Source organism: Diceros bicornis, chromosome 15, assembly GCF_020826845.1.
Source record: "Diceros bicornis minor isolate mBicDic1 chromosome 15, mDicBic1.mat.cur, whole genome shotgun sequence".
Taxonomy (NCBI): Eukaryota; Metazoa; Chordata; class Mammalia; order Perissodactyla; family Rhinocerotidae; genus Diceros; species Diceros bicornis.
Genome location: NC_080754.1, coordinates 52,926,880 through 52,940,763, shown reverse-complemented (window position 1 = coordinate 52,940,763; position 13,884 = coordinate 52,926,880). Strand labels below are relative to the sequence as shown.

Below are 13,884 nucleotides of genomic sequence, written 5' to 3'. Positions count from 1 at the left end.
TCGGTGCGCGCCCGGGATCCGAACCAGCGAACCCCGGGCCGCCGCAGCGGAGCACGCGCACTTAACCGCTTGCGCCACCGGGCCGGCCCCCCTTTTTCTTTTTATCATGAATGTGTGTTAAATTATGTCAAATGCATTTTCTTAATTGATTGATCTGATCATGTGAATTTTCTTCTTTATTCTGTAAATATGGAGAATTACATTGATTGATTTTTGAATATTGAACCTGCCTTGTATGCTGTAATAAACCCTAGTTGGTCTTCTTGCATAATTTTTGTATATATATATTGCTGGATTCTATTTGCTAATGTTTTGTAAAGGATTTTTGCATCTTTATTGATGAGTGATATTGGTCTATAGTATTGTTTTTTTCTTGCTTTGGTATTGTCTTTGCCTCGCTATGATATCAGGATAATACTAGCCTCATAAAATGTATTGGAAAATATTTCCTCTTCTATTTTCTGGAAGAAATTTTAGAATTGGTGTTAATTCTTCCTTAAACATTTGGTAGAATTCTTCAGTGAAAACATCTGGGCCTGGAGATTTCTCTTTGGGGAGTGTTTAAATTATGAAATATTTTTTTCATAGTTTTAATGCTATACAAATTTTCTATTTGATATAGATGAGTTGTGGTTGTTTGTATTTCTTTTAAGGAATTAGCCCATTTCATCTAAGTTGCCAAATTTATGTGTGCAGAGTTGTTTGTAGTAGTTTCTTATTATACTTTTGATGTCATCATTATCTATAGTAATATCCCATTTTATTCTTGATATTGGTAATTTGTGTCTTCTCTCTTATTTTCCTTGTCAATATTTTTATTGTCAAATTTATTGATCTAATCTAAGAACCAGCTCTTCATTTTGTTTTTCTGTTTTCAATTTCATTGCTTTCTGTTCTTATCTTTATTATTTTCTTCATTCTACTTGCTTTGGGTTTATTTTACTCTTTTTATTCTAGGTTCTTGAGGTGGAAATTCAGATTATTGATTTGAGGCCTTTACTCTTTTTCAGTGTATTTAGTGCTATAAATCTCTCTCTTACTCAGCACTGCTTTAGCTGTGTCCTCAAATTTTTGGTGTTAAATTTTCATTTTTATTTAGCTTAATGTTTTATATTTTCCCTTGAGACTTCCTCTTTGACCCATGGATTATATAGAAGAAGTGTTCAGTTCCATGTGTTTAGACATTTTCCTATAATCTGTTAGTGTTTGCAGTTGATTCCATTGTGGTTAGAGAACACATTATGTTTCATTTCAATTCTTTTAAATTTTTGAGGTTTGTTTTATAGCCCAGGATGTAGTCTATCTTGGTATGTGTTCTTTGGGCACTTGACAAGAATGTGTATTCTGCTATTGTTGAGTGGAGTGTTTTATAAGTATCAACTAGATCCTACAGGTTGACAGTGTTGTTGAGTTCCTCCAAGTCCTTGATGGTTTTCTGTCTAGTTGTTCCATTATTAATTGGTGAAAGAGTGATGATGAAGTCTCTAAGTATAATTTGGCATTTGTCTCTTTCTCCTTCATTTCTATCAGCTTTTGCTTTCACATTTTTCACTTCTGTTGTTTGGTGCATGTACATTTAGGATTGTTATGTCTTCTTGTATCTTTTATTATTCCTTTTATTATTATATAATGTATCTTTCTATCTCTGGTAATTTTCTTTGCAATATGTTCTACTTTATCTGATATTAATGTAGCCACTCCTGCTTTTTTGATTAATGTTTGCATGATATATATTTTTTCATCCTTTTACTTTTGACCTGCCTATATCATTATATTTGGAGTGAGTCTCATGTAAACAGCATCCAATTGGGTCATGTTTTTTAATCCTCTCTTCAAATTTGGGTAAGCCATATATGTTAATGTAATTATTGATATGTTATAGCTTGTCTGCTATTTCATTTCTTTTTGTTATTTCTATTTTTTATTTTTTCATATCTTTTTCCTGTCTTCTTGTGGGTTACTTAAACATTTTATAGAATTCCATTTTGTTTTATTCATAACAGTTTTGAGTATATCTTTTTATAAGCTTTTTTACTGGTTGCTCCAGGTATCACATTATGTATAAATAACTTATCTACTGGTGGCATCATTTTACTGGTTCAAGTGAAGTGTAGAAACCTTAATTTCCTTTTCCTTTACTCTGCTCCATTTGTATATAATTTTTTAACTATTTCCTCTATGTACATTTAGAACCACATAAGACAATGTTATAATTTTTGCTTCAGCCATTATGTATCATTTAGAAGACTCCAGAGGGGAAGGAAAATTTATTGCATTTATATATTTTTTCTTATTCCTGCTCTTTTCTTCTTTCTGATGCTCTTGTTCTTTCTTCCTTCCTGATGTTCCACAATTCCATTTTTATATTATTGTTTCCTTTCTACTTAGAGAACTTCCTTTAAACATTATTTTAGAGTCATCAGCTGGAGATAAATTCTCTTGTTTTCTTTTACCTGAGAATGTCTTGGTTTCATCTTCCTTCCTACAACGTAATTTTGCTGGACATAGGATTCTGGCTTGTTTTCTTTCATTGGTTGAGAAATATTGTTACTTCCTCTGGTTTCCATGATTTCTGATGAGAAATTTTCGATAATTTTACATTTTTCCCCTATAGATAAGATGTCATTTCTCTTTTGTGGCTTTAAGGATTTTTCCTCTGTCTTTAGTTTTCAGAAGTTTTACCATGATGGCTCTTAGTGCAAATTTCTTTGGGTTTAATTTGCTTGGGCTTCATTCAGCTTCTTAGACCTGTAGATTTATGTCTTTTGCCAAATTTGGGAAATTTTCAGTCTTTTTTTTTTTTTTTTTTGTGAGAAAGATCAGCCCTGAGCTAACATCCATGCCAATCCTCCTCTTTTTGCTGAGGAAGACTGGCCCTGGACTAACATCTGTGCCCATCTTCCTCCACTTTACATTGGATGCCGCCACAGCATGGCCTGACAAGCAGCTCATCGGTGCACGCCCAGGATCTGAACCCAGGCCACCAGTAGCAGAGTGTGCACACTTAACCACTATGCCATGGGGCCAGCCCAGTCTTATTTCTTTGAACACATTTTCAGCCCACCTCCTTTCTTCTATCCCCTAAGATTTCATTGACACAATGTTATATTTTCATTATAGTTCCTTGGGTCTCTGAGGCTCTATTCTTTTCTTGTTCAGTCTGTTTTCTCTCTGATGTTCAGTTGGGTAATTTCTATTGTTCTGTCTTCCATCCACTGATTCTTTCATCTGTCCTCTCCATTCTACTTTGTAACCCATCCATTTATATTTTATTTCAGTTACTGTGTTCTTCACTTCTAAAACTTCCACTTGGTTCTTCTTTATATCTTCTGTTTCTTTGCTGAGGCCCTATTTTATTTGTTTCAAGCATGTTTGTAATTGCTCATTGAAGCATTTTTGTGATGGCTGCTTTAAATTCTTTGTCAGATAATTCTAACATCTCTAACATCTTGGTGTTGGCATCTATTGATTGACTTTTTAAATCATTTTGAGATCTTCCTGGTTCTTAATATGATGAGTGATTTTGTATTGAAACCTAGACATTTTGTGTATTATAAGACTCTGGATCTTATTTAAATCTTCTATTTTAGTTGGGTTTTTTTGACACTACTCTGGAAGGGGAAAGTGGGGGATACCACTTTGTTACTGCCCAATGTGGGTAGAAGTCCAGGTTTCCCACCTGACTTCTAAGGACTCCTGAGAAATGTATGCTTCATTACTTTTGTGCAGGGATGTGAGTTCTAGCTCTCCACTAGGCCTCCACTGATACCACTTGGCTAGGAAGTGTAGATGGGCCTTTTTAATGTTCCCATATGGCTTTTTTTTGACACCACGGTTGGGTGGCCTCATTATCATTGAGTGGTAGTGAAAATCTTAACTCTCTAATAAGCTTCCTCTGACACCAGTGGGGAGGGAAAGAAAAACCTCATTACAGCCTGGTGAGGGTTAGTCTAGGCTCTCCACTCAATCTTTGGTGTCATGGATGGGGATGGGGCTACATTTTTTTTCTATGGTGTTTGGCTAGAGCAGAGCAGTTATTTTCTAAAAGATTTCTGTCTTGCTAGGCTCCCTCTTTCCTGGTCCTTTGACTAGGGAATCTCCTTCTAAAATTCAAATTGCTTGATATTGTGTGCTTAATATTGCCCTACTGGTCACCCAGACATTCTTATTTAAATTGTTTAGGCCTTTTTCTCTTTCTGTTCTTCATTTTGGATAATTTATACTGTTAAGTTTTTAAGTTCCATAATAAGTTCCATAATTTTCTAATTATCTAATCTGCTGTTTATCCCATTTAGTGAAATTTTAATTTCAGATCTTTTATTCTTCTGCTCTAGAAGTTCCCTTTGGTAGTTTTTTATATCTTCTATTTTTCTTCTCATTAAATACATGTTTTCCTTTAAATCATTGGACATATTGGGCTTATTTATAGTGATGTTTTAATGTCCTTGTCTGCTGATTTCCTGATCTCTATTATTTCTGTATCTGTTTTTACTGAATGCATTTTCTCCTGGATATGGGTCACATTTTCTTACCCTTTTCACAGGTTATTAATTTTTTATGGGATGCAGGACATTATGGAATTTTACATGATTGAGTGCCAGCTTTTGTTGTTATCCTTTAAAAAGTACTGTACTTTTTTTCTGGATGCAATGTTAAATTATTTACAGATCAGTTTAATACTGTCAAGTACTGTTTTTAGGCTTTGTTAGGGTGAATCTAGAGTAGATTTTACTTTGGGGTTAGATTAGCCCTGCTACCGAGCCTTGGCCCTTCTGGGACCTCTACTGAGTGCGCATGTATTCAATGACATTTCTCCACTCTGGCTGCTAGGAACTGACTCCTGGCCCTCTGTGTGCTCCTGGAATTGTATGGCTTACAGCTGCCCTAATTCTGCTTTCCAGTGTATTGTTCATCGCCTGGCCTCATGGAGATTTACCCGATGCATATATGGAATAACATTTAGTCAAAGATTCAAGAGGATCATTAAATCGATTTCTGGAGGTTTTTCCTCTGTTTAACACTCCCTCCCCTCCCCTTTCTAGCACTCCAAAAATTCTAGTTTCCTCAACAATTATGAACTCTGACTTGTCTCTTCAACTTAGCAAGATCATTGAGCTCTCGTTTGGTTTCTCTTTCTTGTGCTGTAATCCAGAAATTGCCTCTAGCAAAACCCAGAGCAATAATTTAGCTTTGTTTCTCTTCTCTCAGAGTTCCACCTCTTGTGCTGCCTGTTGTTCAATATCTGCAAACAGTTGTTTCATGTATTTCTATCTAGTCTTTTAGTTGTTTATGGTGGAAAGTAAACCCAGTCATGGTTACTCTTTCAGAGTCATGAGCCAAGTTTGAACAGGCCTCATTTAAGTGCTGCTATGTAAAGGGTACTGCCCTTTATCTCTACACAAAAGAAGCATTAGAATCTTGGCTGAAAATATTACATGTGTTCTACATGCTTCTTTCAAATGTCCTTCTATGTTCTGCAGCTGAAAATAAAAGCTGCAAGTTTACAACCAATGCTACATTGGAGGAGTTTTATTTTACAGTTCTTCCGGGACCGATTCATATAGGTTAAGTTCACAGTTAAAATCAGTCTCAAAAACAGAAGGGAATTTTAACAGTACTAGGACTTGCTGAAGGCGGGTTATACCTGGCCATTTTCTGGAGGGTTAACCCTTCATAGTTGGAAACCTTGAGTATCAGGAAGGCGTTAGGGCAATAGGAGATTAAAGTAAATTTAGAGAAGAGGTTCCCAGAGATAGTGATCAATGAGAAGAACATATCAAAGATAATTATATTGTACTTTATTATCTTACATCTGTTGAAATTGACCCCTCGCTTTTCAGAGTTGAGAGGAAGTTACCTATCCCGTTGTCATGAGAGCTGGTGGTAGAGTATATGGATTAAAGAAATTGAGTTTCTGGTATAAACATGGCCATGTAGGTCAACATCTTTCTCTTAACCTGTGACAAAACATACAGACACAAAGGAAAAAAATAAAGAAAACCAAAAAGGTCCAGAAAATTTTATTTTTTGTGAAATCAGGGGGCAGGTTGAATCTGCAGGCTTGAATGTAAGTCTCTCAGAGAGCTGATACTGAGCAGAAGGAACACAAGGAGAAAAAAGACAGGGAAAGGCAAGAAAAGAAGGAAGGCAATAATAAAGATGAGCATAGAAATTAATAAAATAGAGATAGAAAAACAAGAGAGAAAATTAATAAAACCAAAAGTTGGTTCTTTGAAAAAATCAATAGAATTGACAAACCTTTAGCTAAACTGACAAAGGAAAAAAGAGAGATGATTCAAATTACTAAAGTCACAAATGAAAGAGGGGACATCACTACTGACCCTAAGGAAATAGGAAAGAGAATAAGATAATACTATGAACAACTGTATCACAACAAATTATATAACTTATGTGAAATGAACAAATTCCTAGAATGACAATAACTACTGAAACTGACTTCTGAGGAAAAAAGAAAATCTGGTTAAACATATAATAAGTAAAGAGATAGAATTAGTAATTTTAAAACTTCCCGTAAAGAAAAACTCAGACCCAGATGGTTTCAATGGTGAATTATGCCAGACATTTAAAGAAGAATTAATACAAATTCTTCCAAAACATAGAAGAGGAGAGAACATTTCCCAACTTATTGCATGAGGCCAGTATTACCCTGATACCAAAACCAGATAAGAATTTCTCAAGAAAGAAAACTACAAACCCATATCTGTTGTGAATATACATGTAAAAATCCTCAACAAAATACTAAGAAACCAAATTCAACAACATATAAAAAGGATTACATGTTATGATCAAGTAGGACTTATCTCAGGAAAACAAGGTTGGTTGAACACCTGAAAATGAATTAATGTAATACACCATTATCAATAAGATAAAGGACAAAACTCACATGATCATCGCAATAGATGCAGAAAAAAAAAAAAACTTGACAAAATCCAACACCCTTTCATGATAAAAGAACTCAGAAAACTAGAAATAGAAGAGAACTTCCTGATAAAATGAAACCTATGACAACATACAGCTAACATGTTATGCTTAATAGTGAAATACTGAAAGCTTTCCCCCTAAGATCAAGAAGAAGACAAGGATGTCTGTTCATGCCCCTTCTATTCAACATGGTACTGGAAGTTCTAGCCAGGGCAAAAAGGCAAGAAAATAAAGTAAAAGGCATCCAGATTAGAAAGGATGAAGTAAAATATCTCTATTTGCTGATGACAGGATCTTGCGTATAGAAAATCTTAAGAAATCTACTTAAACAAACTATTAGAACTAATAAAGAAATTCAACAAAGTTGCAGGATATAAGATCAACACATAACAATCAGTTGGATTTCTATACACTGGCAATGAACAATCTGAAAGTAAAATTAAGAAACAATCCTATTTACAGTAGCATCAAAAAGGATAAAATCCATAGGAACAAATTTAACAAAAGAAGGGCAAAAATGATGTACTGAAAACTATAAAACATTATTGAAATAAATTAAAGACCTAAAATACATGGAAAGACATCTCATGTTCATGGATCAGACAACTTAATATTGTTCAAATGGCAATATTCCTCCAAACTGATGTACAAATTTAACTCGGTCTCTCCCTACCAGAAAAGCAAAGAGCAGAACTGTGTATATTGTATCTGTGATGGCTAGATAGATAGATATTTGTATTACTTATATTTTCATGAAGAAATTCTGGAAGGATTTATAAGAAACTAATTAAAGCAAAAGCATTCATGTATGGTAGTGGTTGGGTAAAACTGGGTGAATGTAGGGACAGTAGCTTTATATATTATTTTGCTTTTTATATTCTGTGCATTATTTTTTTAAAAGGTGGAGTGGGAGGGGCAGGAGTAGAAATTCTGCAGTGCCACCCCAGCAGCCTGTAACATAGACAAGGCTGGATTCACAGTCAGATTGGAATCACTTACCTCTTAAATTCAGCAAGTGAGCTCTGTGTGGAGGTGGGTACTCCTGATAGGATGTGTGGCTTCACATTACTTTGGGCTTGCAGAGAATATGACTGAGACTGATTTAGACAGCAGCAAGCCATGGGGAGAAGGAGGCCAGCTGACTAATTCCAGTGGGATCTGAGCTTCTTTATTTATCTCCAATGCAGATAGCTTCAGTCGGCCTTCTTCTCACAAAGTGGTTGCTTATCTAAAGGCAGAGGAGATCTAGAGGAGGTAAAAGGGTTTATCTAAGGATGATTCTGATGCTGAAAGGAGAAGAAAAGGTGGAGAGAGAAGAAGAAAAAAATGCAAAGGTGTATGGAGGAGTTCCTGCTGACTCTATTTAACTTGGGACAGCAGATATACTTTTGGAAAGAGGGAAATTAAAATGATTCTTCTTTGACCTTGATCCATGTTGAGATTTGTTCAGATTTTGGAGTTCAGATCACAAAATGGGAAACCTTTTGTTGAATTGCTTCCACCTGAAAGTGGGAAAGGACTGTCAGGAGTCCTTAAGATCTATGTGAAAAACCCAGTGGCCCCAGTTCCCTCTTTGTCTTTCTCCTCCCTTCCGCTCTGTATGTTTCTAAAGTTAATGAATTGCAAACTAGCACTGCTTAATTGCTTTTAGAGATGGACTCCCGCCCAGGTGGGAATGGATGTGCCCACATCTGTCAGAGTGAGAATGGAGTGGCCAGGTGTGCCTGTCACCCAGGCTACCTGCTGTCTGGAGACAAAAAGGCCTGTAGAGGTAGGAAGTTGAAGCTGATGGCTTAATTGTGTAATTGAAATTTTGTGGTAATTCCGTTTTGAATAGTCAGAACAGCTAAGAGAAAGGTGTTTTCATTTATGCTTAAAAAGGAACATTTATATTCTTATTTGATCATTCTGAAAGGTATTTTTATGATACTATAAAAACTCAGTGAAATTTTTAGTTGCAAAAAATATGGTCTGGTGTAGTTTCAGAATCTAGCCTTTTTGTTTTCTGTTTCTCATTCTGAGGTGAATTCCAGAATTAATATTTCAAAACCTTTTTTTTTTTTAATTGTAGGGAGTTTTTTATTGTAGGCTGCAGAAAGTGGGGAAAACCTTTGAAAAGCAAGTATGTGCAAATGAGTGTTCTCAGAAGTTAGGAATAATTAAAACCAAAAAGAAAGAAACTCTGTAAATACAAGGTTACATATTTCTATTTCCTAGAAATAGCAAAACAGACACACTTCAATTCAAAAATGAAAGTGATAAATTACTGCATGACCAGAACTGATAAATGAAGTCATTCCTCTGGGGCAGTCTTTATTTTAATAACTTCTGAGAAATCACAAAATCCTTCATTTTTATCATGACATTTTCATGAAATGAGAAACAGTTTATTTGGATTAATTATGAAAATACCAAAATGTTTCCTGACTTAGGGGACTGATAAACACTTTGAGAAATTGAAAAAGAATTAGATATAAAAATTAGTGTTGTTAGTTTTTTTTTCTTTAAGTCAACTAAGATAAAATTTTCTGTGGCTTTTGTTAGCATACTTTTCTGACAGAGAACATTTCTGCTTTGGTCACTCTGTTTATACAGCTCCTGCCTAGCCCAGAACCTGGCACAGAATAAGGTCTTTTTAAATATTTGTGGAAAATTGACAGATGTATACATGTATCTATATCTATCTTCGTCTAATCTTTCAAAGTTTTATTTTAATATCTGATGCATTATTTCTAGAAAGTCTATCCCCAGTATTACTGCCTCCTTAGGGTTTTACAAATACCTTAGAAGAATGAGTATTTCTCTTAAGCTCCCTGGTGGGGATGACATGCAGGACAATGTAAGGAGGAAGTTCTAGTAGGGAAAATGATGGTGACATCTATCCATTTAAAGGAAGGAGCAGGGACTACTTGGGCCACAAAATGAAGTTACACTGAGTAGCCTTGGCTATCTGTGTCAGGAGAGAGAGAGGGCACCAGTGTTTACGTAGCACTGCCCTGTGTCAATCATATATACCACACGTGCTGTGGATTTCTTCGTAGGAAGGCCCCAAATCTGCCCTGTCTATGGCCATACATAGTCTCCTTAAACCAGGAAGATACCATTTTTTAAGAATGTGATATATATTCCTAAAGACAAATAGCAATGACTTTTACTTGTATTATTAGGGGACAGATAAAGTCTATTTTTTGTTTTCTCTCTCTACCAATTAATAGATACTAGTAGGTTCTAATAGATAGAAGTGTTTGAGAGCATAAGACCAAGACTGGAGTTAATGTCATTAGCAGTCGGTTTATTTGCAAATATGGAGCCTATGTGGTATTTTACTGTTACACTTGATGTTGGGGTTTGTGGGGTGAGGGGATGCTTTAGTTCATTGTTACAGTTTTCAGATAAATCTTAATTCGAGCTCCAAAGACATAGCTGCTGTGTATCTCTTTCTGCAGACATAAACGAGTGTGCTGAAGGGCTTGCTCACTGCGGCCATCGCTGTGTGAACACGGTGGGATCTTTTACTTGTGCTTGCCACCCTCGCTTTGAACTGGGAGCTGATGGAAAACAGTGTTACAGTAAGTGGCAACAATCACAGCCCAGGAAACATGTGGCATTTTACAAGAGTAATGAACAGAAGAACAGCACTGAATATCTTGCCAAAGCAGAAGCCCCTGAGAATGTTTTCCACTGGGGCAGAGTGGGGGTGGGAGCTTAGACATCCAACCCCCTCATTTTAATTTGAAGAAACGGGGGTCCGGAGTTAACAGAAAATGGTTGGCATAATGATCCACAGTGTAGATGGCAAGGATTAAATCTGAAAACTTCTGACTTGTGGCTCTCCATGGCTCTCCTTTGCGTAGAATCTGTCTTCCTTCATCACCTCTGCCATGCAATATTTATTGAAGACCAGTAACTCCAATGTAAAATTCAAGGAAAAGGAACTAGCAGAGGTGAAAGAACCTGCAGTACAAGAAGCAGCTCTAGGTTGTGGTACACATTTTTCTGACACATTGGATGCTCTAAAGAGTATCTTCCGTGTCAGCCCTTCTCCTCCCACCCCCATTTTCCATTCATTTCCATCACCCCTCTTTAAGCAGCTCCTTCTGACTTTGCATTCTCTTTCACTGACTCATTCCTCTACTCCTTTTCTTCAAAAAATTATGCCCTATGTCATCTAACCTTAGCTTCTTCCTCACCTAGGTTCAGTTATACAATTTAATGTATCCCTTGTTATGAATATATTAAAATGTTAATATGCTGAATTATTAGTTGCTATTAATAGCAATTGCAGCTATTTCCTTCTCTCATGTCTTCCTTCTGGTCCACTGCTTAATCTGTAGATGAACACACTTCCTACTTTACTGAGCTTAAAATCTTCTGATACAAAGTCCCTCAAGTTCCATGTTCTCTACCTCAATATTTTCCATCCTTACCCATCCTCTTCCCTCCTTTTTTGAATGACAGAATAATTTTTTTCTTATTTCTTAAACCAATTCCTCCATTTCTGCCTTTTATGTGATCATAGTGCTTCAACAATTATTTTTCTTCTTCGTCTTCAGACCCTACCTTTCTCTTAGTGACTTCTCTTCTTTCTCCACTTCATATCTATACCTTAGCAGGTGAATTTTTTTATGTTCAAAACACAACTGTGTTAACTGGTTTTATTTAAAATTAAGGACCATAAATCTCAAATGATTAAACAGCATGGCTGGACAAATCTATACTCTCAGAATGTGTCCACTTTCATCCTCATTAAAATGAATGTTTAACACCTTCTCTTTGTCTTGCAAATTTTTATATCACCCCCCTTTTTGCCTTTATCCTTACCTTGTCCCTTACATCCACAATAATATGGATGCAAACTACCATTCAAGCTAGCAATTGACCTGAAATCTCTCATGGAATCATATAGAAAAGGCTTCACCCCTATTAATATGAAGGAAGTGGTCTTACTGCTATCAAAGGCTGTCTTTTCCATTGTACTTTGGATTCCATTCCCTCCCATTATCTCAAGATCTTTGCTATTATAATTATCTAATGGATTATTTTCATCAGCATTTCAATATGGTCCAGAGTCTCCTATCTTTTTTTTTTTTTTTAGTAATATCTTGTGTGTGTGTGTGTGTGTGTGTGTGTGTGTGAGGAAGATCAACCCTGAGCTAACATCCATGCCAATCCTCCTCATTTTGCTGAGGAAGACCAGCCCTGAGCTAACATCTATTGCCAATCCTCCTCCTTTTTTTTCCCTTTTTCTCCCCAAAGCCCCAGTAGATAGTTATATGTCATAGTTGCACATCCTTCTGGTTGCTGTATGTGGGATGCCCCCTCAGCATGGCGTGCGTCAGTGCGCTCCTGGGGTTCCGAACCTGGGCTGCCAGTAGCAGAGCATGCGCACTTAACCACTAAGCCACGGGGCTGGCCCCAGAGTTTCCTATCTTTGAAGTACCCTCCCATGAGCCCACATCCCACTAGAGCTTCAATCTGATCCCCTTCACAGCAAATTTTTATAACTTAGTTGATGTCTTCTCCTCCTCCTCTTGCATTGTCTCATCACCCCAGACTAATCAGATTTCCATCTCTACCCCTCCATGGTCACCCATGACCTCCATGTTGCCTGACTGCATGTTAACTTCTCTGGTTTTATCCTACTTGACCTCTAAGCAGCTTTCAACACAGTTGACTAATCCCTGTCTCCTTCTTGAAACATTTTCTTCTCTTCCATGTTTTCACACTTTCCTGTTTTTTTCTCCATCCCTGGCCCCTCTGTCAATGTCAGATTGAAATCTGACAGAACAGAAATCCACTTCCGTTCTTCCTTTAACTATGTGTGAATATATCAAACTATGTACTCAACATGTCCACTTGCTTGACCAATGGGCATTAAAAACTTGACAGGCCCAAAGCAGAACTACTGATTTGCAGTCTCAGTTCCAAAGATGCTCTTCCCACTTCTCCATATCTTAGTAACCCATCCCTTCTGTGTGGAAGCCAAAAATCCAGTAATACAAAATTAGTAAGTGACAGAACTGGGATTTGAACTAGGGTCTTTAGACTCCGAATGTACTATCCTTTCAACTTCATCATGTATTTGTATGCATTGTTATGTCTCTTTATCAGTTTTAATCAAGGAAGGAGAATAAAGATAGTGGTACATAAAATAAATAATTTTGTGTTCTTACCTAAGCTGTCTCATGAAGAGACATTCTTAGGGTCACTAAATTCTTCATTTTCCTCCACTGCATAACAATTTACATTTCTTTAATGCTTGGGTTGCCAGTGTAGCCTTAAGGTCTGTTGGTATATTTCTACTGCTTAAAGACAGTGCGGTATTGCTACTGTGATATTTGTCTTTTAAAGAGCAAACTAAATAAGATGAGAGAGAAGAATTAACTACTAATTAGCATACAAGTTCTTCTGAAGTGAGTCTCTCAATGCCCTGAGGAATGCTTTCAGGCAGAGAGAAATGTGGATGGGTTTTTCTTTCTTATTAATATTTTGGCTTTTTAACGTGGCCAGAGGTTTAGGAGATGAGTACATTTTACAAATGTCTGAAATAAAATCTCTTGTAATCTGACTGGTGCATTCTCAGTTATGAAAGAGGGGGCCATTATTGCTAATGAGTTATGATGTACAGGCTTTCTGTAGAATTTACTTGGGAAAGCAATTTGCCCTAGAGTTGAATACATTTGGTGGAAGTGTGTTTTCACATTTATTTCCCTTATGTGAATATTTGGCTAAGTTCTTTGTGCAGCTTTCACAAGACCTCAATATTTACTAACTGACATACAAAACTTGGTGAAAACTGGTATTTTGAGTTGTTTCAAAACCTGTAGGTGGAGTAAATGCTTTCAGAGCATGGTAATGTTTAACAATGCATTATGTGTCCTTCATTTAACCAGTATATTTTAGGAAAATATTGTTTTAAATTTTTCCTAGAAAAATAATGTT

At 36.3% G+C, this 13,884-nt stretch overlaps 1 protein-coding gene across 1 annotated transcript in view; it reads left to right on the top strand.

Annotated features, from left to right (window-relative positions):
• Positions 1 to 13,884, top strand: part of LOC131414611 (EGF-like and EMI domain-containing protein 1) — a 457,413-nt gene that overhangs the window by 406,586 nt on the left and 36,943 nt on the right. Inside the window, 2 exon segments of the mRNA XM_058555616.1 lie at positions 8,594 to 8,713; positions 10,389 to 10,511. Of these exon segments, the coding sequence (XP_058411599.1) occupies positions 8,594 to 8,713; positions 10,389 to 10,511 (243 nt within the window).